This window comes from Aquila chrysaetos, chromosome 15 (genome assembly GCF_900496995.4).
Source record: "Aquila chrysaetos chrysaetos chromosome 15, bAquChr1.4, whole genome shotgun sequence".
In the NCBI taxonomy this organism is placed as follows: Eukaryota; Metazoa; Chordata; class Aves; order Accipitriformes; family Accipitridae; genus Aquila; species Aquila chrysaetos.
The window spans coordinates 1460323-1485591 of NC_044018.1; the positions used below are offsets into that span (position 1 = coordinate 1460323).

A 25269-nucleotide genomic window follows, 5' to 3' on the forward strand; every position below is an offset into this window, starting at 1 on the left:
TGCTGTCTAAGGGAAAAGGAGGATGGATGAGGTTGTCTGCAGCGTTAACTGTCCCTCCACCTCCAAAATAGTCCACCCTGATCGGGAACCCAGCGAAGGGGATGCACCCCCCAGCATCCACGATGTTTCCCCCCCCCCCCCCCCAGCCTTCAATCCACCATCCAGCAGTCAGCTCCGTTTTTTTCCTCCCCAGAAAAATCAATGTTTGCTGTCTTTTTTTCCCTGATTAATTCATTATGGCCTTGCCCTACTCATCCTTCTCCCTAATTCCCTTCCTTTGGTGGGCCTGGATCGATCTCCGGGAGCAGCCTTTGCAATTTCCAGCTGCTCCCCATCCCTCTGGCATCCATCGCTGCATCTTCCCCCCCCTCCCCATCTCCCCAGCTTCGGGGGTCCATCCAACACCAAACACTCCCTTCGGCCTCGCAGGCAGCCTTGGGACGTGGCCGTGGGCTGAGGGCTCTGCACCGTGGCATGGGGACGGGGCTTTGCATCGCACCGCTGGCTGCAGCGTGTTTCCCCGGGGTGGTGGAGGTTTGCCAGGGTGTTTTGATGCAATCGTGACATCGGTGATTAAAAAATGGAGTGGTTTGATGCAATCATGACGTCGATGAGACATCTGGATCACCCTGGCGTGATGTTTGCATCGGTGAGATGTTTGTGGCCGTGGGGCTGGAGAGGCGACAAGCCAGTATCTGCCTGGCTTTGGCATGGGCTGCTGCTGGGGTGGTGGGATGGCAGGATACCGGCTCCATGGTCCTCTTCCTCATGGATTTCTGGTATTCAGCATCCCAAGGATGGTAGGAAAGCCGCATGGGTGCAGGCAGGATGGGGGTCCTGCAGCAGAGTGGGGGGAGCAGTAAATTCGGGTGTCCTCCGTGCCTGGGTCTGCCTCTTCATTTGTCTCCCAAGGGAAAGGAAGCAAATCCTTGGGCAGGTCCCCCAGGGCTGGAAATTGCAGTCCTGGGCTTCGTTTGCAGGAAGGTTGCACATTAAACTTCCTAGCAGGAAGGAAGGAGAGAGGCTGCTCTGGGGAGGAGCTGGGTCTTCGCCGGGGAGGTCGGGAAGCAGGGGGGGAGCTCTGGGTTTCCCATCCTCTTGCGGTCAGAGAACCACCTCTCCGGCCCAAAGTAGCCCTGTCCCCATCGCTGTCCCCGTGGGGACACCTGAGACAGGAGGGGGAAGGGGTCAGCAGGGTGGGGGGGTTGATGCTGGATGTTGCCCTGACTTTGCTTTCCCAATTTTGCAACCGTTCCCTTGGCAGTGTTTTAGGGGGGGCAAGCGTGGGCTGAGGCAGGTGCTGTGTGGGGTCAACTCAAGACCTTGCACCCCATTTTCCCCAGACCAGGGGACATCGCCGCTCCCTGGAGCTGCCCTTCAGCCCACAGGAAGGTTGGCACTAAACCCCCAGCCTGGGGCTGTGGGGCAAATGGGGAAACCCTGGTCTGGGGGGGGACTGGGGAAAGCAGCCCCTTGCTTCCCCCCACCGGTACAAGAGCCTGGACCTTTGAAATGCCCCCTGCGATGCCCCCTGCAATACCTTGTGTGATGCCCCATGAAATGCCCCGTGCAATGCCCTGCGATGCCCCCTGCAATACCCCAAGCAATGTTCCCTGCAATGCCCCATTCTGTGCTCCAGCTCCACTTCTCTACAGCACTCTGGCTCCTGTTCTCCTTCCCTCTCCCTCCTCATCCTCACACATAAAGCCCAACACCCCCTTCCCTCTCCCCCAGCTGAGCGGTGCCTTGGAAGAGACTGAGAAAACCCTGACAAATCCAGCCTTTTCCAACCCCGGGGAAGCTTTGGCAATGCACAGGGGGCAAGAAGGGCCGGGGGAACCAATGCCCCCCCCAGCCTTCCTCCCCCTCATCTCCCTGCCTCCCCTCCTTCCCTGCCTGGGCATGGCTTTCCCTCCTCCCCCAGCCCCTGTCGTCACCGTCACCGCTTCGAGTAAGAGCTGAGACATCCTTCGCCGGAGCCCAGTCCTTGCCGGAGCCCTCCGCGGCACAGCATCCCAACCCCGGCACTGCCGAGGGAACGGGGAGCTTCGAGGACCCCTCCTTGCTCTCCCTGCAGCAGGTAAGGGGGTTCGTTGGGTCCAGGCTGGGTGGGAAGGAGAGAAGCTGTTTTTCCCTGCAAATATCCACGATTAAAGCTGTTTGCAGAGTGCCCAGGATGGTCGGGGAGTGATGGGGAGGCAGCGGCAGGGAAAGTTTCCCAGCTCTGCATGAAGTTACCATCTAAAAATGGAAAATCCCCCGCTGCCTGCCTTTAAAATCCAATAAATAAGTTAGTTATTCTCGCTGCCTCCCTGATGGCACGTCGGGATGCTGAGAGCTTCGCCGGGCTCGCTGTGGTCGCGGGCATCCTCCAGTCCAGCCTTTAGCATCCGCACGGGGCAGGTTTCTGCATCCCTTCAGGAAAGTGGTCGGCAAGTACCAGCATTTTGCAGGCACGTAGGTGCCTCCCGGGGCATCTCTGCTGCAGGGTCAGCGTGCCTCAAACCGAGCGCTTTGTGCCACGGAGCAATGGGAAATCCGTCAGGGAAACGGTTTGGATGCGGGGAGGCAAGGCAGGGCTGTAGGTAAAGGTCAGGCAGGAGGGTAGGGCTGCCTGCCCCGCTGCCAGGCTCTGCCTGTGCGGTCTCCCACCCACGCAGCCCCCTTCCCGCTCACGGGTGCATGTCCTGAGTGGGCTCCTCTCCACCCGTGTGCCCCCCAAACCCCCTTTGCCCCGTACAGGCGGTTTCAGGCACAGCTTTGCATCACCCAGGGCACCTCCTTCCCCTCTCCAGTGTCTTTCAGAGCTTTGGGGAAATCCCCACTCGTGTGACCCCGTAACCAAGCCCAGAGTGGGAGCAGCTCCCCCAGCACCCCCCGTACTCTCCGGTATATTTAGATATCTCAGCCAGGAGAGGCACATCCACAATTTTCTCTCCAGCTCAGCACAGCGGGCAAGTGTTTCTCCTCCCATTTCCCCCCCACTCCACCATCCTTGTATTAATCAATTGAAAATTGCACAGAAGACGATGATGAGTTCAGGAGGGCTTCGTGGTTTTACCAGGGCAGGGAGGAATTTAAGCTAAAGGAGCTTCTTGTTTAGCAACATCAGTGCCGGACTGAGAACCTCCTTCCCTTTGGGGGTGGAAGCAGTTGCCTCCCGGAGAGGGGAAGCTGCTCCTGGGGGTACGGGTCAAGTGTGGAGGAGTCACCTTGTAAGCAGGAACAGATTTCGGGGCCTCTGCAGAGCAAGTGATTTCCCCTCTTGCAGAGATTTGCCTTGCCGGGGAGGGGAACCAAACACATCCATGGATGGATGGATGGATGCATAGGTAGATGGATGCATGGATAGATGGATGAATGCATGCATGGAGGGATGAACAGATGCATGGATGGATGCATGGATGGATGGGTGGATGAGGGTGGATGATGAAAGGATGATCTCTCTTCTCAGAGGTGAGTGGTACGGGGGAAACCGGCCTCAGGAGCCCGTTCGGGGCAGTGCAGCCTCTTGGAGCAGCTGAGAAGCTTCCCCCTCCCTCGTTCCCAGGGCATGAGGGAGCTTCGAGTTAGGGAGGGCAGAAGGATGGTTGAAACCAGTTATTTTCTGGTCACCCCAGTGAAAGTTGAAGCACTGGGCTCCATCTCTGCTATTAAATCACGCAGGGGCAGACCTGGGCTCCCCATCGCTTTAACTCACGGGGTCCAGCTGCCTGGCTGTGACCGACGCTGCCCAGATTCACGCCCTGCCTGCCCGGAGAGCGCTCGTGAAACGGGGAGCAGATGCTTTGGGGACATTTTCCCTTGACTCTGCCATGGTGGCAGCTCGGGTCAACTCCAAGCCCCGCTCGCAGCTGGGAGCGGCTTTGAGGGAACCGCAGCGGGACCGTCACCTCCCAGACCTGCACCGTGGTGGCATCGCAGTGACAGTGCCGCTCTCTGTTGTCTTTCCAGGAATGAAACTTGGGGCAGGTGACTTGGCAGAGCATCCCGACCCACACACCCTGGCCTGGCTGTGTCCCTGCTGAGGCTCTCCCAGCCCACAGCCAGCTCCATCCATGGCTCCTCCAGCACTCGCTAACAGTGGGGACACGCAGGACACCCAGTCGGAGGTCCCCTATGGCGGCTTTCCCTGCTGAGCCTCCACTCCCACCACCATCTCAGCTCATCCCCGGGGGGCTTTGCAAACTGCTCCAGGGAGGGGGTCCACGGGGGACACCAGCACAGGGAGCATGGGGCGGCTGTCCCATGGCATCACCCCCTTCATCGCGTGGTGCTTCGTCACCTTCCACGCAGGTAAGGGCAGCTCTCGCTTTCCCTGGGGTACCTGAATTTTCTTTGCTTGAGCCCTGCCTTCCCATGGGTGTCACCCACTGGGGCCCTGGCGGGAGGGGTAAATTTGGGGAGAGGGGAGGGGAAGCCGAGGGGGCTGTGGTGTGTGCCCATGGAAAACCAGTTCTCTCCCAGTTTACCCCCATGCAGTCTCGCAGCATGCCCAGTCTCCACACCGGCATGATGTCCCCCACCGCACGCCGAGCTAGGACGGGGTTCGTGTCTTTGCAGAGCAGCTTGCCACCACCCAGACACTTGGGTGGGGGTGGTCTGCTCTGGGTCATCCCCCCCCAGGGGATGCACCTCTGGGACCCCAGATCCATCCCGTGTAAGCTAGAAATGTGGGAGAGAAGGAAAAAAATGGATTTTGCTTTCAACTGCTGTCAACGCAAGACCTCCCATGAGCTGGGCATCTTGCTTGTCCCCTTCACTTGGGACCAGCCCTCCCCACCACCTCTAAGACCCTCAATTCCTGGCCAAAATACAACACCCAGGGCCCTTGCTGGGCTTGCCTGCCCAGCGGGGAGACTTCGCACGGGGCATGGGGCATGCTATGGGGCCGTGCACCTCCTTCTTCAGGGCAGAGCCACCCGTACAACGTCTCTTTGGCTGCACTTCACTGTGCAAAGCTCTCCCTCCCTCCCTCCCGCCATCCCTGCCTCCCTCACTCGGCCTCCCTCGACTTGCTGGTGGAAATTTATGGGGCTCTGCAGCGAGAGCAAGGACGGCCGAGCGATGCGCCGAAGACCAACGCCAACAATTTCTAGGCAGAGCAAAGAGCGTTGCACTCCTTCCCAGCCCTGTCTCCAGCCCAGCCTGAGGGATGGCCTCTGGGCAGACTGCAGCGGTCCCAAGGACTGCGTCAGCCTCCTCCTTGCAAAGCTGAACCAGTTAGCACCAGTAAGAGCAGCTGGAGGGGACTGGGAGAGGGATCTCAGGCACGGAAGAGTGGGATTTTCTCGGCCAGGTTGACCTTGCACCACTCTCTGCGCCTTGGGAGGAGCACGGGGCAGCTTTGAGGGGGCTAATTCCCCTCTCCCCATCCCAGGGTGGGGTTTAGCATCCCCGCCTGCTGCAGCAGAGAGGGGTCTTGCCCAGAATGGGCACCCCTTTTCAGTGGGGTGCAGGGGTGTGGAAAGGGGTGTCAGCAAGCTCTCCCCCACCCCGACCCCATGCCCATCTCCCCGCAGCCGCCTGCCTGCAGGGCCAGCCTGGCAGCCACGCCGAGGAGCGTCTCTTCAAGCACCTTTTCACCGGCTACAACCGCTGGTCGCGGCCGGTGCCCAACACCTCCGATGTGGTCATCGTGAAGTTCGGGCTCTCCATCGCGCAGCTGATCGACGTGGTGCGTAGCCCACCGGGGGGGACCCCAGTCCCGTGTCGTGTCTATCTTTTCACCAGTTGGTCCTACTGGTCTGCCAGACCAGGACCTGGGGACCCTGGTAGGAGGTGGGGTTCAGGCACCAGCAACCTCCTGGCCATCTCCAACAGGCGACAAACCACCCACCTTGCCCCCCTCAGTCCTCCAACAAGCAGGGGGTCTGCACCCCTCCTCTCCATCCCAAACCCTCCCTTCTCCTGTCAGCAGGAGAGCACCAAGGAAAACTGCAGTTCTCCATCCTTGCCATGTCCTTATCCAACATCTACCTGCCCCGGGGCACCTCTGGGATTGTGTGTCCATCCCTCCCTCACTCATTCCTCCCATGCACACCCATCCATCCACCCATCTACCTATCCATTTATTCACCCATCTACCTATCCATCTGTCCACCTATCAACCTATCCATCTATCCACCTCTCTACCTATTCATCTGTCCACCTAGCAACCTATCAACATATCCATCAATCCACCTGCCCGTCTCTTCATCTATCCATGTGCATTTGTCCATCCATCAGAGCGGCTCAGAGCTCTACGCTGCAAAATGCTATTTCTTGCTGCCATCTAGTGAGCAGATATCACAGGGAAATAGAGTGTCTCCTTGGACTTGTACTGGTACCAGTTGCTCCCAGAAGCTGAACCCCAGAGGCAGAGGGCAGAAAGTGAAAGCAGTAATTTGGGGGCCAATGCATTGATGGGACAAAGTCTTGGGCTCTTGCTGCCTGTCTCCTCTCACCTCTCCCTCTTCCCCACTGCAGGATGAGAAGAACCAAATGATGACCACAAATGTCTGGCTGAAGCAGGTAGGAGCCTGTTCCCTCTCTGGGGCAAGGGCAGGAGCGTGTCACGGAGGGTACAGCCTTTGGGGCAGAGACACCCTGCCCAGGGGGGCTTGGTGGCATCTCCATGGTGCTGTTCCTGGAGGGATGCTGCCAGAGGAGGAGGAAGAAGGTGGCATCGGACAGCTCGGTCCCACCAGACCCAGGGCCACCTGATGCCCTCCCCTCCATGTCTCCCTCCAGGAGTGGAGTGACTACAAGCTGCGCTGGGACCCGGCAGACTTTGACAATGTCACCTCCATCCGGGTGCCCTCTGAGATGATCTGGATCCCCGACATCGTGCTCTACAACAAGTGAGTGATGCTGCCGAGATGGGGCATCCTTAGGGCCAGCTCCCTCTTCCCCTTCCCCTTCTCCTTCTCCTTCCCCTTCCCCTTCCCCTTCCCTTCCCTGCAGCTCATCCCATCCCATCCCATCCCATCCCATCCCATCCCATCCCATCCCATCCCAGCAGCTCCCCACCACTGCCAGCTGCCCTGGGCCTCCTGCCCTCCATCCCACCCCACTGGTAAAGATACAAATCAGTCTGCATCCATCTCCCCGTGTCCGGTGCTCGTGCTCCCACCCATCTCCATGCTCCGGATGGTGCCCAGGAGGGTGAACCCAGCACCGTGCAGGGATGCACGATGGGGCCACAGCCTCAGATCAAGGCTCACACCAGCCCTGAGAGCTGAGGGAGCTCCTGGCCCTATTTCTTGGGGGAAACAATTCATCCTCCTCTGATCTTCACATCTCTCCATGCCTGCAGCGCCGACGGGGAGTTTGCCGTGACCCACATGACGAAGGCCCACCTCTTCTCCAACGGGAAGGTGAAGTGGGTGCCGCCTGCTATCTACAAGAGCTCGTGCAGCATCGACGTCACCTTCTTCCCCTTCGACCAGCAGAACTGCAAGATGAAGTTCGGCTCCTGGACCTACGACAAAGCCAAGATTGACCTGGAGAACATGGAGCATCACGTGGACCTCAAGGATTACTGGGAGAGTGGCGAGTGGGCCATCATAAATGCCATCGGCACCTATAACTCCAAGAAGTATGACTGCTGCACGGAGATCTACCCTGACATCACCTTCTGCTTCATCATCCGTCGCCTCCCGCTCTTCTACACCATCAATCTCATCATACCCTGCCTGCTTATCTCCTGCCTGACTGTGCTGGTCTTCTACCTGCCCTCCGACTGCGGGGAGAAGATCACCCTCTGCATCTCTGTCCTGCTGTCCCTCACTGTCTTCCTGCTGCTCATCACGGAAATCATCCCATCCACCTCGCTGGTCATCCCTCTCATCGGCGAGTACCTCCTCTTCACCATGATCTTCGTCACGCTCTCCATCATCATCACTGTGTTCGTCCTCAACGTCCACCACCGCTCCCCCAGCACCCACACGATGCCCCGCTGGGTGCGCAGCTTCTTCCTCGACTTCATCCCTCGCTGGCTCTTTATGAAGAGACCCCCGGTGCTGCCTCCCCCCGAGGGGACCGCCGGGCAGTACGACCTCCCGGGGACGAGGCTCAGCACCTCCCGGTGCTGGCTGGAGACCGATGTGGATGACAAGTGGGACGAGGAGGAGGAAGAGGAGGAGGAGGAGGAAGAGGAGGAGGACGAGAAGACGTACCCCAGCCGCATGTCCCAGGCGGGCTCCCACGGCCAGGGCACCCAGTGCCGCTACAGCTGCGGGCGCCAAGCTGGGAAGGGGTCGGGGGGCTCAGGTCCCCGGGTGCCCCCCAAGGAGGAGGAGGAGGAGGAGGAGGGGGGCTCAGACCAGGGGCTGATGCTGTCCCCCAGCATCCTGAAGGCCCTGGAAGGGGTGCAGTACATTGCGGACCACCTGCGAGCCGAGGATGCCGACTTCTCGGTGAGTGGGTGCCCCTGAGGGCTGGAGGGTGAGGGGGGGTCCCCTACCCTGGGTGCTGCCTCCTGCCAGTTGTACCTCCGTGGCGGGGGGTCGGTGCTGGGACCCCCGGTTGGTTTCCTGCCTGCTGAGGACCCAAAGCCAGGGAGAAGATCAACGACCACCTCTTGGGAGATGCCCGGCCCACGGGGTCAGTTGAGGGTTCCTCCAGCTCCCGTCCCTGCGGGCTGCAGGGATGTTGGAAGTCCCTCTCCTGCCCGTGGTGCCCTGCCCTTGGAGAGCAGAAATGGCCCAGCCTGCCCTGCTGGGACCCTGCTCAGAGGCTGCATCCCTGTTTTTAGCCAGGTGGTTTCAGAAAACCCTGGGTGGGATTAGTTCTCCCCCAAGAAGCCTCCCCAGGGATGTCCATCCCCCAGCCCTGCTGCTCCAGGGATTTCCCAAGACACAGGGTATCTCCTCACCCTGAAGCAAACCGTGGATGCAGAGCAAGCCCCGGGTGGTCTCCTAACACAAAGGGGTCCTCAAAAATGGGGGGGCTGCATCCTCTACCCACACTCACAGACCCTTTCTGCTCGGCAGGTGAAGGAGGACTGGAAGTACGTGGCCATGGTGATCGACCGCATCTTCCTCTGGATGTTCATCATCGTCTGCTTGCTGGGCACCGTGGGGCTCTTCCTCCCGCCCTACCTGGCGGGGATGATCTAGGGGCCGGGCCAGGCTGCGGTGGGGACGGCGGGCGATGCACGCTCCCTCCTCCCGGGGAGCGGGCACGGTGGTGCCCACGTCCAGCCGGACCCTTGCCTCTCCCTGGGAGGACCCGGTTGCAACCACGGAGGACCCTCGGATGCGAAATGCAGGGTGAAGCAAGGGCTGTGCCGAGGGGTGACCTGGGGATGATGGGGAGGGACGGCTGCCTGTCATCCTGCCCGGGGCGGTTGCAGCAGTGCTGGGATCAGGGAAGGCATGGCACAGCTTCTCTGTTGCCCAAGCACAGGCTGGAGGCATCTAAGAGAGGCATCTGCTTCCTCGAGCTGCTGCAAGTCCTACCCAAAACCTGAGAGCTGTGCCTGGTTGTGACTCCAACATGCTGGGCAAGAAGAGGGGACCTCACAGCTGCTTTAGGACGCATCCTGACCACAGGGTGCTCAGGACCACAGGCTGGCGCGGTCATGCATGATGTGAGGCAGTTGATAACGCTTCGGATGCTCCATGCAGAAGAGGTATGGTTGTGGGATGGAGGTCCCTGCTGAGCCGCATGGCTTGGGGTTCTCTGCTCTGCAAAGCCCAGCCCAGGTGCAGACCCTCTGCAACCCGCCAGCACGAGCGTTTGCCTCCACACCATCCCACACCGGAGGTCGGAGTGGCAGGGAGATGGGAACAGCCGACCCAAAAATGTGCGTGGTTTGGAAGGGAAAAACCACCCTGCAGAGCGGGATAACCCACCCGGCCACGGCCAGATGGTGCCCACGGACCCCGGGAGCTCGGGGTGCTGCCTCGCGCCGAGGCTGGTGGACTCAGCCGGCATGGGGGGAACCTGCACTGCCGAGGTCCATCCTGAGCAAATCCTCCTCTCCATCCCATGTCAGAACCCAGACCGCCTGGCTCTGATGTCTGCTGCCATCCAGCTTTTAACTTCTAGTTTCCATATATCCTAAAGGGCATCTACTCTCTTCTTCCATGTTCTCAGAGACACCAGGATTTTCCAGCAATGTTTTCCCCTCCAGGAGACCAACCCAGGCATCGCGGTGCTGGATGCAGTCCAAGAGGTTTCAGAAAACACTTTGTGCTTTCAGGAGCGAAACGGGCTGGAATAAAGGGTGCCACGAAAGGACGTGCACGTCCCGAGGGTGTTGCAGCCGCTCATGCAGCCTCTGGTGCCGGCAGGCTGGCTCAGGCGTGCGCACAGTGGGCTGAGAAATGAGATGTGCGAGGGAGCGAGTGCCTGGGCACGGCTGGCTGGATGCGTGCGTGGGTAGACGTGCGTGCGTCTCTAACCTGGTACGCATGAGCTTTAGGGCTCTGCAGAGCCAGGATTGCAGAGAGCTCTCCTACGAGGACAATTTCTGGCTTGGTTGGGGCTGCACCTCCTTGGGGTGGTGCAGGGATGTTGGCTGGAGGTGAATAGGATGGGATACCCAGAGAACAGGGCACTGCCAGCCATGGCACAGCTTCAGCAGCCCTCACCGCGATGGGGCAGAGGGGGGGGGGACTTGCTCCCCTTCCCATCTTAATCCCTGCAGCCCCTCTTGCCAGCACCCACCGCCCCGCTCAGCTCAGCCCTGCCTGGCTGATGAGGCCACCAAGGCACAAGCTGTGGGGTGACCACCCCCAGTGTGGCAGTAGACCCCCAAGCCACCTTCTTTTGGGGGGAACCCATCTTTATGGCTGCGCTATCCCACAAAAACCACTTCCCAGCAGCCTCCCTCATGAATTACCCATGATTTCCTGACGGTCTTTGAAAAGCAAAAGTCTGCAGATACTCTCACTAGCAAGCCTTGGGGTGGGAGCTGGGGGAACCCAGGACCCTCGTATGGATTGTGGGGTCAACGGGAGGGAAATGGGGTTCCGGAGGGGACGTGGACGCAGCAGACCCACATTCACCCCAGCAGCTCCCCTGGGGATGCTGCCACTGGGATGGCTGAGAGGTCTGACCAGCATGACCCTTAACTCTTTCTAAAGAGGTGCTGGTGACCAGGGGACTCGTCCTGGGGGGTGACAGGCAAGCACAGGCACAGCAGGACTTTGTGCGTGGTTTATCTCAGCCAGAATGAACAGCGTTGTGGGAAGATGCTGGGGAAAAGCCCAAACCGTATGGTTTCCAACTCAAAAGCACAAACCGAACAGAGACTTGGTTTGCCGTCGTTGCTTACACAGAGCAGCTCGGAGAAAACTCAGCTGGAAGAGGCACGGTTCTCCTGGTTTGTGTCACCGAAGGCTGCGGTTCGCGGGGTCCCATCCCTCCCCGTGCTCTGCAGGTTTGGGGCCGGGCGCGCTCCGGCCACAGGCGCTGGAACCGGCTCCACCGCGGCACGCGGACCCGCTTCCCATCGTTAAATAAACTCTTCTATACAATGTACAAGGAAACGCAAACAGTCCCTCCGGCCACCGTTCTGACGGCCCCTGGGGACCCCCGCGCGGCCCCCCCGGGATGCCAGCTCCCCCAGCCGCCGTGCCCCCCCCCGGCTCCCAGCGGCGAGGAGCGGGGTCCAGGTCTCCGTCGCGACATGCCGCCCGCGGCTGTCCGTCCTCGGAGGGGCCGAGGGACGGACACACGGACCTGCTGGCAGCCGGGGAGCGGGGAGCCGCCGAACCAGAGGGATCTTCAGCCGCCCTTGGGATGGCCAGGTCCCCCCTCAGTCCTTTCCAGGGACGAGTCACCAGATGCCTCCCTTCTTCAGAAGACCGACGAGATGATGCTAAAGACATGAGTGGCTGCAGGAGGAGGGGGGACAGGGAGGGCAGGACAGCGAGGCCATGGGAGACACACAAAAGCCAGCTCCTCCGCGACGCTCTCCTCCCATCTCCGCCGACCGAAGCGCGGCGGTCCCTCTCCTCCTCTCCTTCCCCCTCTTCCCCCTCTCCGCCCCTGCCCTCACTCCAAGCACAGCTTCACCAGGTTGGCCTGGACCTTGGCTTGGTCCACGGCATCCAGGAGGTTCTTGGCGTCCACGGCCAGGGTGTGGGAGGCCGTCAGCATCTGCCGCTTGCACTCTTCGCTCAGCGAGGTGACGGCGTTCTGCTGGGCCAGGCGCATCTTATTGATGAGGTCGGCCAAGTCCTTGTTGAGCAGCTTCTGGGTCCCCTCGATCTGACCATGACACACAGGGGTTACAGACAGGGGTGCCACCAGCGCACGACCCCACGCCGGACCCCTTTCCCTCCTCCCCAGTCCTACCTCGGTGCGGGAGGCAGCAGGCAGGACAGGCAGGATCTCGTCAACGCTGCCGATCAGCTTCCGCAGGGACAGGCCCACGTTCTGCGGGGAGGGCAGCAGGGTTAGGATGGATCCAGGTACGGGCACAGGGAAGTGGTGCATGGGACTAGTCTGTGTCGCTAAGTCAGGGATCCCATTCGAGAGAGGGCCATGGTGGGAGACTCCCACTGTTGACCCAAGGACCCAACGGAGGAGCAGGGCATGCTGGAAATGCTCCCACCGTTGACCCAAGGACCCAATGGAGGAGCAGGTCATGCTGGAAATGCTCCCACCATTGACCCAAGGACCCAGTAGAAGAGCAGGGCATGTTGTAAACTCTCATCGTTGACCCAAGGACCCAATGGAGGAGCAGGTCATGCTGGAAATGCTCCCACCATTGACCCAAGGATGCAACAGAGGAGCAGGGTATGCTGGAAATGCTCCCTCCTATATGTGCAAGACCTTCCCAAGAAGGATGCTTGGTGGGAGCCACTCAGCAGTCTCATTCCCAACTCCCCCTCCCATTCCCCATAGAAGCCCTGGTGTTGTCCCCTCCCTACCTTCACCACGAGGATGTACCCCTCCGGGGGCAGGAGGCTGATCTCGTTCTTCAGCTGCAGCACGGCCCGCACCAGGTCCATGACGTTGCTGTACACCGTGTCATCTGTGCGGTCCAGGTTGGCAGTGGGGGCTGGTTGGATGGACTGCCAGGGACCGAGGGGGCAAGGAAGGAAAGACCAACACTTATGGGGAGCCCTGGCCAGAACCATCCACCTCCCACCTGTGAGCCCGACGCTGCTGGGTCTGTCTGACCCCTTTGGGGCCGGGGGAGACAGAAAAGTCCCATCCTGCAGATGCAGAGGGATGATGGAGGTAGAGGAGGAGGAATGAGACTGTGGAGATGGAGGAGGAGGTCCAGGGCCATGGTGGCCCGATCCAGGGAGGTCTTACCTGTGCCCCGAGTCTTGGCGGCTTCTGGGGGGGACCCGTGAACTCCGCTATGCCGTCAGTAAGGGAAAGGAAGGATAGTCACTCCAGCTGCTCCCACAGACACGTGGGCATGCTGCAAGACCCCTGGGACCCGTGTCACGTCCCACACCAACCTGCAGCAGCATGTCCCACTGCGGCTGGACACCCTGACCCACCCCAAGTGTGCCACCTCCCCGCAGGGTCAGACCCCCCTGGACCCCCATGCCCGGGACAGGCAGACCCCTGCCTAGGGCAGGCAAAGCTGCTCCCCAGGATCTGGGATTTCTTTCACGGAGGATCCCAAAGCCGGGAGGGATACGGCCCCAAGGCTCCTCGCAGCTCAGCACAGGGCTCTCCGCTTGCAGCCCCAAAGTGGGTGCTCCTGAGTGGGGGGGCCACAGGCAGCCCCACACCCTGTGCAGCTGCGGGCACTCACTGTAATCCGTCTCCTTCTCCGGGAGCAGCTGTGGGGGGAAGAAACAGCAAATGAGAGGCACAAAGTCCTGGCTGGAGGCAGCGAAGAGAGAGGAGGCATCACCATCCCCTCCCAGGGCTTCTGGTGGGGAGCTCCACACCACCAGTATTTCACCCCATTAACATTTTCAGATTAATTTTCCCAATGCGAGGGGCACATATATAAATATTTATCACCCGTCCATGCCAAAGCAAATGAGGATCTCTGGACACCCCCAAAAGAAGGACCCCCTGCACCCAAATACGACCTGGCTTCTCCAGGGCTGGCACCACTCACCGGAGGGGTGTTGTTGTTCATGAACACTGTCGGGTCCTGCAAAGGGGGAGAAGCTTTGTGAGAGGCATGGAAAAAAGGAAAAAGAGAGGAAAAAAGGGATTTTCCTGATTTCTGGGAGACTCATGAAACACTTCACAGGAATGCATCTCTGCAGGGTCCAGGAATGTGGGAGGGGAAGGGGCTTCATGCCCATCACTGGTCCCATCCCATCCCATCACCCCTATCTGCTGCCTGCCTGCTCCTGGGGCACCAGAAACCTCAAACTGCTGCTTCAAAAAACCCAAAGTTTAATTCAAGTGTCTGACAGCCCCCCGGGGGCGAAGGGAGCTGGGCTTTGCTTTATTGGCTGCATGAGTTGATCGAATAAAAGATTTTTAGTTTCCATCCAAGCCTGTCTCGCCACAAGCTGATGCATTAGTCACATGTTAGCTATCTCCAGTCCTTATTTCAAAAGCATTACAAAAGCTCATTAAGACATGATTGCAAGTATTTAAAAATTGCCCAACTTTCAAAATATTCATTTTGAAATGAAGCAGTTCCGTGAGATTTTTACGGGCGCGGAAAATAAAGGGGTGGAAGAGGTTTAGCTGCTGGAAGAGCTGTTCCTCCAAGGGAAACTGGCTTTTCCAGCCATGAAGAGCAACCTCAACAGCTGCAGTGGCTCTTCCACCACCTTCAGGAGGGTGCAAGAGCTGGACGCAGCCCAAGGCCACTCACCAGGGACTTCTCCTCCTGCCGCAGCCACTGGTAGTCCTCCACCATCTGCTTCTGCTGCTTGTCCAGGACCTGCCGCATCTTCAGCCTCTCAATCTCCCAGAGTTTCTGGCTGCGCCTCCTCCCTGCTGCTGGGACGGAGGAAATCTTCCTCCTGGTGTGCAGAGCCGGCGGTGATGGACAGGGCTCAGGAGCCAAAACCCGCCTCCCCAATTTCGGCACAGGAGCCAGAGCCCCACTCCGCACATGCAAGCCATGCGCCAGACCCCAACAGCCACGAACCCCCAAACTGAATTTGGGGAGCACTTGGGTTTCCAGCAGAGAGAGGAAACCACCGGCTGGCCCCACATCTTCCACCACTGCATTCCAGCACTTTCCATGGGCAGCATGCATGGACCACCCTGGGGACGTGCTCAGCACCACGGCCGTCCCGGCACACCGGGCAGGGCATCGCAGGATGCGCCCCAACACCCAGCTCTGATTTCGGGGCTAATGTAACCGAGCTCAGTCTGCAAACCACCGCTGGCATTTCAGGTGACAATGCCGAGCGTGAAGACCTGACCCAAAGCCCCGAGGAGCGGCAGCCACCCATCCCCTGCCCGTTTTTGGGGACGCCGTGCCAGTTGCTCATCCACTAACATGCCTTCACTGGGCTGTGCGTGCAAACATGCATGGCGGGGGGCTGGAGATACCCCGAAGCCCTTCACGAGCTCAATCCCTCCAGCCCGTAAACAGCACCCATGGGGTGACAGGTTGGGAGCAACGCTGAGCTCAAAGCAGCGGAGGCGGCAGCACAGACCGGAGCGTGGTGCAGCAAGCATCCCTCCGACCAAGCCCTCGCCTCCTGCGTGGTCCCCGGCGTGCCTGGGATGAGGCCACCCGGGACCGGGATGTCCTCTGGATGCCGTGGGATGGGGGAATCCCTCTCTTACCCTCATGCTGTGGCGCTTGAAGACATTGTGGCGGTTGAGCGGCGGGGTGTGCAGGGAGTTGGCCGGAGACTGGTACTCGATGGGGCTGGTGAGCGTAGGCGAGCTGGCACACAGACCCTCGGGCACCTGCGGGCGGGCAGGGGGGAGCGGGCAGCGGGGCGATGCGGGCACAAACAAAGCCATGGGGGTTAGTGCGGACAGACGGAGCAGACAAGACAGGGGAGAGCGGCTTTTGCACCAGGAGCAGCCTCTGCCCTCATGCCCATCCACGCAGCAGGAACGGGACCTTCCTCCCTGCTCGGCTCTTCCTCGCCCTGAGCGTGGGCTTGAGACCTCCCATGCTGCTGCCTGGACCCCTGTCCAGCCCCAAAAGAGCATCCAAAATAGTTGCTCTTGAGGGCTTCACCGTGGTGCTCCAGGGACCAGCACTGGGGTGGGTGACCTGTGCTCCCGCAGGGCAGCCAAACTCAGCCCCGGTAGCACCAGAGAGCAGCAAACCTCCTCTCCTCCCAGCCAAGCGTGCAAACTGGCCGGTGCCGAGCGTGCAAACTCCCGTTCCCTGGAGCAAAAGCCTCTCTGCCAGCTCCGAGGGGCAGACAAAACACAGGGCAGGACAGGGCTGAACCCCAAGCGGTGCGGTGTCCTGCTGGCAAGGCGGCGGGAGGCACTTGGTGATGGCATGGGGCACCCTGGAGCCCCAAAAGCCATGAGCCCCTGAGGGCTCGAGCTCCAGGCAGGGCTTTCTGGCGTTGATCCCCTTGCTCAGGTCCCTGCAGGATGCTTCGGCTGTGCAGCCTTACCTGGAACTGCAGCTTGGGAGCCAGGAGGTTGCTCTGGGGTGGTGGCTTGTACCTGGGTCTGCTGGGCTGCGGGGAGTGGAGGAGGGAGAAACGCATGGTGGGTGCAAGATCAGGGAGGTCCCACTTCCACAGCATCCATCGGTGGGTCAAGGCGGGGAGATGAACCTGTCTGCGCTGCCTGCATGGGCTCTGTCCTCTCCTCACCTTTGGAGGTGGCTCCTGGAAGGATGGCGGCTCCAAGATTTTGGGAGGCCGGTGGCGGTTGTTCCTCTCCTGCTCCTTGGCCAGCTCCTTCTCCATCAGGTAAATGTCACTGCAGGGGGAGACGGAGGGTGACAGCCCCGGGAGGGAGCCCTGGCACAGCCCCTCTGGCAGGGACGTATCTCCCATGCCCAGGGATGCTTGAGCTGGATGGATCATGGAAAACATGAGGGAGCAAGGAGGGATGGGAAGAGCAAAGGGAAAGGACTGGGAGGACGTAGCTTGGTCCCAGATGGCCACACCGGCATCACCCTGGCTGGCCCCAGTGAGATGTGGGGTCAGGACTCCCCTGCAAGACCCCTCCCTGGGAAGCAAAGCATTTCCATTTCAGCCCAGGCACCACCACCCCAGGGGCAGGTGGGCTCAAATCGCCTCAAATGGTCCTTTGAGTTCAGACTCGGCCAGAAAACTTCAGACCCAAAATCTTGCAGGGGTTGATGTTTCTCCTTCACCCACTTGCCCACCCCTCCATCAAACCACGGACCTCCCCACTCACCTCAAGCTGCAAACCAAGTCCTTGAACTTGGGCCTTTCGCTGGGGTCGTAGTCCCAGCAGCGTGTCATGAGGGTGTAGAGGGACGGGTGGGCAGAGGTCAGGCTTGGGCAAGCGGTCGCCCCTCTCCAGCACCCCGATGACATCCTTGTTCTCCAGCCAGAAGAAGGGCTGCTTGCCGTAGCTCAGGATCTCCCACATGCACACAGCTGCGGGAGCAACAGGAGCAACCTCAACTGATGCTAGAGCTGGGGGACCAGCCCCTCGCTTGGGTTTTTGGGGACCTGGTGACCGTGCCACGCTTTGCTGCGTGACACCAGGTCACTTGGCTGCTCGGCCTTTCTGGTCCCTCGGTGAAAAATGCAGAGGAAAGAGCTGCCTGCTCTCCCGGGGAGCTACAAGGAGCCCAGCTCCTGGTTGCCGCTGGCCATAGGGCTGTTGGGGATGGACAGAGGGTCAGATGAGCACCAGAGGCCATGGGGATGGGCTGATAGGCAGGGGGATGGATATTTGCAGGGGGTAGAGTTTAACTCAGCCCCCCCGACGGTCTTGAATTCACTGGAGGAGGAGGAAGCACCTAATGATGGTTGAATTGCAAGAAGCTCTGCCCCAGGAGCCCTTTCCCCAAGGGCAAGGCTGCAATAACTCCCCCGCTCCAGAGCAGGATTTGTCCCTGTGCATTAAAACAATGCCACAGGAGGTGGATGAAGCCCAGGACCCCGCTCTGTCCCCGTCCCACCACGTACCGAACATCCAGACATCGCTGGCTGTCGTGAAGCGGCGGAAGTTGATGGACTCGGGTGACATCCACTTGATGGGGAGACGGGTGACGGACGCTGGAGAGAGAGACAAAAAGGTGGCTGTGCTTGCTGCGGGGGGGGATGGAGCAGTCCCAGCGCAGGCAGGGCAGGGCAGCGAGGTCTCACCACGGTCTCTGCCCTCACAGGGTTGAAGCGAGCCCCAATCCCATCACGCAGCTCTTACCTTTGTAGTATTCCTCATCCTCGATGTACCTGGAGAGCCCGAAGTCGCCCAGCTTCACGCACTCTGGGGAGGCCACCAGGATGTTCCTCACAGCAATATCCCTGCAAGGAGAGAGACCCTTGGCTGGGGAGAAGGGATGGAGAAGGGATGGAGAAGGCGAGCTCACACCCAGACAACCAGCTCACCCAGCTGCAGAAAGGGTGTGCAGCAAAGGATGCTGCCAGCCTCTGCCTCTGCCCGCTCCTACTCCCCACCTGCCTGTCCCCCCAGCCGGTCCCTGCCTTTCCCTGCCTTCCCGGCATCCTGCCTGGCTCATTTTCCCTCCTGCCCTACCTGTGCACGCAGTTGATGGCCTCCAGGTAGGCCAGGGCTTTGCTGATCTGCAGCACGTAGAGGATGAGCGTGGGCACGGCGAGACAGTGCTTGTTCTGCTCCAGGTATTGCCCCAGCTGCAACGGGACGAGTGAGGGGGGCTCAGGGGACCGGGCAGGGGTGGGAAGGGTGGCAGGGGGACAGGATGGGCTCTGGTGGTGGGACCCCGCTCACCTCTCCGTGGGGATAGAGCTCCATGATGATCCAGGTGGGCTCCTCTTCCGCAATGCCAATGAGCTTCACGATATGGGGGTGGTCCAGCTTCTTCATCAGCACTGTGGGAGGACCATGTCAGACACCCTGCAATGGGAGGGCCCCCCCTCCAGGAGCCCAAACTCCTCTCCTGGGGTGTAGGGGCAGGTCTCTGCCATGAAACCGGAGACAGAGCAGGAGGAATTCCCAGCAATAGTCTAGTACATCGCCAGAGGGGTTGGGGCTCCTGGTTTCCAGCTCCCCAGGGATGTGCATCCAGGTGGTGCCTGTCTGCTCTCACACAAAGATTCAGCAGCTTTTCTTCCCCACTCCTGGTAGCCATCCCTCCCATAAACCAGGTATTTTGGAGAACAGCCCTGCCACAGGGGCAAGGGCATGGGCCACCTCCCTCCTCCTGCTCTGTCCTGCATTCCAATGGCAATTTGTCCCCAAACAGGGACCAGAAGATGCCAGGACAGGGTATCTGCCATCCTGTCTGTAACACCCCACCGCTGCAGTGCTGCAGACACCACCAGGCCCCCCACATCTGTCCTCTGCCCACCTATGCGAGCCCCGGGGGGGGCTGAGCCGGCTCCATCCCCCCCGATGGGCAGCAGGACCACCCGGCATACCCGCTTCACTCAGGAACTTGTCCTTGTTCTCCGGGCTGCAGTCCTTCTTGCAGGTCTTCACGGCTACATTGACTCGCTCGCCTTTCTGCAAGGAGAAGGAGGGGTGGGGGCTGCTTTACCCCACTCCCCCCGGCTGCAGAGGAGGCAGGCAGGGCAGGGAGAGGGCAGGACGCTCACCGGGGTGGTGTAGATCCCCTCGTAGACCTCTCCGAAAAAGCCTTCTCCAAGGATCCTGCCCAATGTGATGTCCTCCCGGGAGATCCCGTAGTGCTGGACTTCACGAACAGGGGAGCAGGGCAGAGGTGGCAGCGCCAGCAGGCAGAAGGCTGCCTGTACCCCTGGCTATTCCGCGGGCAGAGCCCCCATACTAAGCAGGAGATGCTGGTGATCCCTGGGTACCAACCCTCTCCATCACCCCCTCGGCAAGGACCCAGAGGTCCTGCCCCATGGCACATGGGGTGATCCCCGCTCCTTCAGCCCCTCTGGGGGGGGTAAGGTGGGCAGTGCAGGCAAAACCTTGTTCCCAGCTTTGGGGGAATGGGGTAGGAAATTGGGGTGGGCAGGAGGGGGTGGGAGGGCTTGGTTGGGGTGTTGGGAGATGGGCAAGAGGGCACCCAGGGGGTGGCACCTACCTCCAGACCTCGGTCTTGTGGACTCATCAGGGATTTCAGCATAAATATCAGAGTCTAGGGCAAGAAGGAGGTTGCAGGCAGGGATTCGAGCAGCTCACTGGGCAGGGGGGTTTCTTGCAGCACCCCCACAGGGTCCAGCCTCCAAGCCCAAAGCAGCCCCCGCAGGGACCTCGGTCATTGGGAGCATGTAGGATGCCAGCCTAGCCCTCCTCTGGGATGCTCAGCTGCATCTCACCCCCCAGGCAAAGGGCTGGGGGTGTCCAGTTCCACCAAACCCCCAAATCCCCATACACTGGTGTCCCACAGCCCTGCCTGTATCCCCTGAGAAAGGAGGAGGAGCCGAAAACTCACCCACGCTCACACTGTCCGACAGCGTGAACTGCCTCTCCTCCAGGTGCCTGTGGGGTGGGAAGAGGTCGGGGTCAGGGAGCAGTGTGGGGGGGACAGGACGGGGTCCCAGCCCCACTCCGGGACCAGGCGCTACTCACGGGGCCGGGATCTGCGGCAGGCTGATCCTCTTCTCCCGCTCTGCAGAGAGGACAGCGGACAGTCAGTTCCCAGCCACCCCCATCGGAGCCTGATGGGCGCTGGGCCCCCCCTGCTCCGCCAGATGCCTCGACCACACGTGCAGTGAGTTTGGTGGGTCTCAGCTGGGGTCACTCTAAAGCCACGGGTGATGCTGTGGCCATGGAGAGGGCAGAGGAGGGCTTGGGGGGGGGCAGGGGTGGACGACCCTGGCGGGGTCAGTGCCCTCCAGGGCGCTCACCTCTCCTGGGGAAGACGATGAGGGAGGTTTCCAAGTCCCCTTGCAGCCGGCAGTAGCCATCGATGAGATCGGCCATGTTCTCCGCCTCGGCCAGAGAAGCCGTCTTGATAGCCAGGGACTGGGGGAGACAGCAGGGACGGGGGGTCAAGTGAGCCCAAAGCTGGGGTAGGGGGATGCTGGGATGGGGGGGTCCCCCATTTCTCTCCACCTTGGGGTAGCTTGGTGACCACCTCCCTGCTCTGCAGCTGATCCCAGTTTCTCCAGCATCATCTTTCCCAGCACCCCAGGACACCCCAGCCAACACGCCCGGCACCAAACCACCCCTGAGCAGGGGTGGACCCTTGGGGCAGGGGCACCCCCGGGACAGCCTGGACGTGTCCTGCTTTGGGGCACAGTCTCCCCTCGGCCGGGGCTGGAGGCAGGAGCTCTCTTGGTGGAAACAGAACCATCCACCAAGTCCTGCCTAATCCACAGGGATGCGATGCCACCCCACGGCACCGGAGGATCCCCCATCCCACCCACACCCCCCCAGCACCCGGGGCACCCCCCCCCCAATGCCTCCTCACCTGGGGGGTGCCGCTGAGCCCCAGCTGCAGCACAGCCCGGCCTTCTTCCACACTGGAGCATTTGATGGACTTGATGTGCTTGAATTCGGCCAAGCACGTGGGCTGGGGAGAGAGGCAGAGCCCCGGCGTCGGCTTTTATTCACCAGTTTAAGAGCAGCCACCCCCCATTCCCCATCCAGCACCCAACACCCCCGCCCCGTACCTTCGCCTCCTTGCTCGTCATCTGCCGGATGCCCTTGGGTCCGATGACCAGGTCCACCGTGATGTTCCACCCTTGCTGGGGGGGGGGCAGCAGAAGGAGGATGCAAATTTTAGGGGGGAGGTACCCCCAGAGCCAGGTCCCCTCCCTCAACCTGCTGCCATGTGTGAGATACCTTGGGAAAAATCACTTTCCCTGCGGGACTTGAAGAGGGGATGGTTTGGAGAGGGGATGGTGGACGGTGCAAGGCGAGGAGCCCAGCGTGGCTGGTTTTCCTCCTCCTGGCCCCAAAGGGGTTCCCAGCGCTCCTGGTTTGCCGCCTTCTCACCCCAAAGGGGTTCAGCAAACTTCAGGCACCGGTTTGCACCCACTGGGTTTGGACCCCTGGGTGTGGAAGGTTCCCCAGAGCCCCTGCCGCAGCCCCAGTCCCTCTCAGCTCACAGCGTCCTCCAAAAAGGAGCCCCCAGAGCCTCCCCGCGCTGTGGGCAAGGGGAGAGATGCTCAGCTGCCCCTCAGGGAGGTGATGCTGGGGGGCTGCACAGGGGATATTGGGTTTGTGTCTCCCTCGGGGGACAGCGAGTGATTTCTAAGCCTTGGAAACACCCCGCAGGGACTCCTCCAAGCTGGGGGTGGCCGAGTCCCCATCTGAGTCTGGGGACCACAGTCCGGGAGCAGCCCACAGCAGGGTGGTTTTGTCCATGCTGCCACTTGCAAGCATCCCCGGTCTGCGCTGCCTCAACAGTGGCAGGGGATGCTTCGGTGTGGGCAGCTCGCTGCCGTGCTATGCAGGGTTAATTAACAGCTTGAGAGCACTGATGACTACGGTTGCATCTTTAGCAAGACTTTTCTGGGTTTAAGGGCATGGGAGATGCAGCCTCAAACACCAGCTTGTGATGGAGGTTGTCCTCATCCTGCAGTGGCCCCCCTGCACACTGCCTGGCACAGGGGGGACACAGCCAATGCGCCTGACCCCAAAGCACCCAGGCAGGGGGATGTCATCCCATCCCATCCCATCCCGTGGACTCACAATGAGCTCACAGCGGTAGCTCTCCTGGTCAATGTTGGCAAAGGTGGAGAGGGTATGGAGGAACTTGAGGATGCACTCCTCCTCCCGCAGCAGCGCATACTGCTGGAAGGTCTGCTGGATCATCTTCCGAAACTGCTTGGGCTGTGGACACAGTGGCCGCTAGCCATGCCGGGCACGTGGCAGGCACGCAGCGGGGATGTGGCGTGCAGAGGGTGCGAGCTGCACATGGACACATGCCCGCACACGGACACAGGTGCACCCATGGACACATGCACGCATGCAAATATGAATATGCACCCGCACATATGCACGTGCATCTGCGTGCACACCCATGCATGTCCACACGTGTGTGCATGCCAGCATCCCTCCGTGTGTGCATGCTCACTCACGTGTACTCGAGTATGGGCAGATGTGCATGCAAACCAATGTGTGCGCACACGGCCACATGTGTGCATACATACGCACATGTGTGTGCGTGCAGGTGCATCATCACATGTGTGAGCAGATATGCCTGCATGCATATATCTGCATAGATATACATGCATATGTATGCACAGGCGTGCAAATACACCCTCACATGTGTGAGCAGACATGCCTATACATGCAAATCCACCCGTGCACACTGATATACACAGGAGCACACACGGCCCTGTATGTGAATGCACACACAGAGGCAGATACACCTTCACAAGCGCGTGCAAAGCTCCATGAGTGTGGGCAGATGTGCGCATACGTGTGTGTAAACCCACACATGCACACTGATGCGCACATCTGGCCCCATACGTGCACGTATACATACGTGCGCATGGGTGCGTGCATCCCACATCGTCACACGCGTGAGCACAACCGCACACGTACACAAGTGTGGGCAGATGCGCGCACACGTGCAAATCTATGCGCGCACTTCAATGCACGCACGTGAGCAGCCCCAGCCGCGTCCATGCATGCTCACACACCTCACACCCGTGCACCCAGCCCCGCCTGTCCGCACCCACACCCACGCACACATCCCTCACCTTCAGGTTCTCCTGCATCTGGCTGGGGAAGAAGAGGTCCAGGCCCACCTCTTTCCTGGAGAGCAGAGACCCCCGTGCACATTAATGGCCCCGCAGGGACCCCCGCTCCCGGGGCTGCGGGGGGGCCTCCCCGGGGACCCGCAGACTGGCGAGGGGGGGGATGCACCAAGCAAAGTGGGTGCTGAGGGGCAAGGGGGTGCTCCTGGGGGAGAAGCCTCCCACCCAGCTCAGGGTGAAATGTTCCCATCTCCCCCTCCTTGCACCCTCCCCATCAGCAGGGCTGATGGCTGTGGGAGGATGAGGAGCTGCGGGATGATAAGGAGCTGCAGGAGGATGAGGAAGGCCATCTGCAGCACCCCAGCTCCTCGGGGCCGGCTGGACAGGGTGCGGGGTTTAGGGGTAAGGGGCTTTCTGCCCAGCAGGACAGGCTGTGCCTACTCACTCCAGGAACTCGAAGTTGGACTTCTTATCCAGCGCGTTTTGAGGCATGTCCTTATAAAACCTCCTGCGAGAAGGGAGGGACATCAGACAGCCACCCTTGCGCTTGCATCCCCCCACCACGTCCTCCCACCACGGCAAAGAAAGAGCTGGAAACTCTGTCCTCTCCTGCAAAACCCTCCACGGCCCCAGCCCTCACTTCCCCGTCCTCCCCAGTCCTCCCACTGCAGCAGACAGGCTGGGACAGGCAGAGACACGTACCTGAGCTCGAGGCAGCCCAGCTGCAGGGCCATGCCTTCGCTCACTTTGCTGGCATAATTCTGCATGTACTCGCTCCGGAGCTGCCGAGGAGACGCAGGGGTCAGGAGGAAGAGGGGATGGATGCTGGCACGGGATGGTGGCAGGGGATGCTCACAGAGGATGCTCACAGGGGATGCTCAGAGGGTCCGTGCCCTCCCGCATCCTGTGCTGGGATGCAGGAGGGGCAGGAGTGGGGTGAAGGGGTCGGGACCGGCTATCCCTCTGACCTGCTGGTAGAAGTAGAGCAAGGTGGTCCTGTCCTCTTTGAAGCGCTCCATGAAATCCTCCGGCAGATAGCGGATTTGGAGATCGTACCTGGCAACAGGAGAGCCCCTCGATGAGGACCATGCTGGAGAGGCTTTCCCTCTAATGGGGCTCGGTGGGTTTGGGGACACAGAGGAGGACACCACCACCATGGGTCCTACCTCCACTCAGCCTCCAGGTGCAGGCACTCGTACTTCTCCTGCACTTCGCCCACCGTCAGGTCTGGGTGCAGCCAGTGGATCTCATCCGACTTCACGTGCTTCAGGCGGAGCCCGTAGCACTCGGCCAACTTGATGTCAGGCCCGATGCGGCCGCTCACCAGGATGGACCTGATCACCTCCTGGGGTGGAAAGGAGCAGGGCTGAGACGCGAGCATCCCCAGCCATGCTCCCGATGAGCTTTAGATAGCAGGAAAACAAGGAAGAAATACAGCACAACTGCAACAGAAATGTCCCTGGAGCAAAAACGCAGCCTTGGGCACAGCCACCAGCCCCAGCGGTCCCCATGTGAAGCCTCCAAAGATGCCTCCAGCTTGCTCTGCAACAACCCACAGCCTGAACATGCCTCATCCAATCTCCCAGAGGTGTCTTGGTTGGGGATAAAAGCCCAGGTGGGTCATTTCCACCCTTCCTTACGCCTCAGCTGAGCTACA

General features: G+C 60.5%; 2 protein-coding genes across 3 annotated transcripts in view; one reads left to right on the forward strand and one right to left on the reverse strand.

Moving 5' to 3' along the window:
* Window positions 1–1932: 1932 nt before the first annotated feature.
* On the forward strand, window positions 1933–11029 carry CHRNA2 (cholinergic receptor nicotinic alpha 2 subunit). Of its 2 annotated transcripts, XM_030037816.1 has the most exons (7): window positions 1933–2080; window positions 3955–4296; window positions 5523–5677; window positions 6469–6513; window positions 6733–6842; window positions 7298–8399; window positions 8976–11029. In XM_030037816.1, the coding sequence occupies exons 2-7, from the start codon at window positions 4233–4235 to the stop codon at window positions 9099–9101; spliced, it is 1602 nt and encodes a 533-aa protein (XP_029893676.1). In that variant the 5' UTR covers window positions 1933–2080; window positions 3955–4232; the 3' UTR covers window positions 9102–11029. The 2 variants fall into 2 exon arrangements, with proteins under 2 accessions (XP_029893676.1, XP_040984809.1); XM_041128875.1 differs by lacking the exons at window positions 1933–2080; window positions 3955–4296 and having other exon boundaries at window positions 5601–5677; window positions 6279–6513.
* A 105-nt stretch (window positions 11030–11134) lies between these two features.
* Window positions 11135–25269, reverse strand: part of PTK2B (protein tyrosine kinase 2 beta) — a 30125-nt gene continuing 15990 nt past the window's right edge. Inside the window, 31 exon segments of the mRNA XM_030037814.1 lie at window positions 11135–12204; window positions 12292–12372; window positions 12870–13013; window positions 13261–13307; window positions 13715–13742; window positions 14030–14065; window positions 14747–14854; window positions 14856–14897; window positions 15676–15801; window positions 16476–16541; window positions 16680–16788; window positions 17233–17312; window positions 17314–17438; window positions 17976–18065; window positions 18214–18314; window positions 18547–18662; window positions 18760–18860; window positions 19410–19494; window positions 19587–19684; window positions 20042–20095; window positions 20393–20439; window positions 20530–20569; window positions 20808–20925; window positions 21374–21475; window positions 21576–21650; window positions 22600–22740; window positions 23616–23670; window positions 24058–24120; window positions 24315–24394; window positions 24581–24668; window positions 24779–24957. Of these exon segments, the coding sequence (XP_029893674.1) occupies window positions 11989–12204; window positions 12292–12372; window positions 12870–13013; window positions 13261–13307; window positions 13715–13742; window positions 14030–14065; window positions 14747–14854; window positions 14856–14897; window positions 15676–15801; window positions 16476–16541; window positions 16680–16788; window positions 17233–17312; window positions 17314–17438; window positions 17976–18065; window positions 18214–18314; window positions 18547–18662; window positions 18760–18860; window positions 19410–19494; window positions 19587–19684; window positions 20042–20095; window positions 20393–20439; window positions 20530–20569; window positions 20808–20925; window positions 21374–21475; window positions 21576–21650; window positions 22600–22740; window positions 23616–23670; window positions 24058–24120; window positions 24315–24394; window positions 24581–24668; window positions 24779–24957 (2841 nt within the window). The 3' untranslated portion in view covers window positions 11135–11988.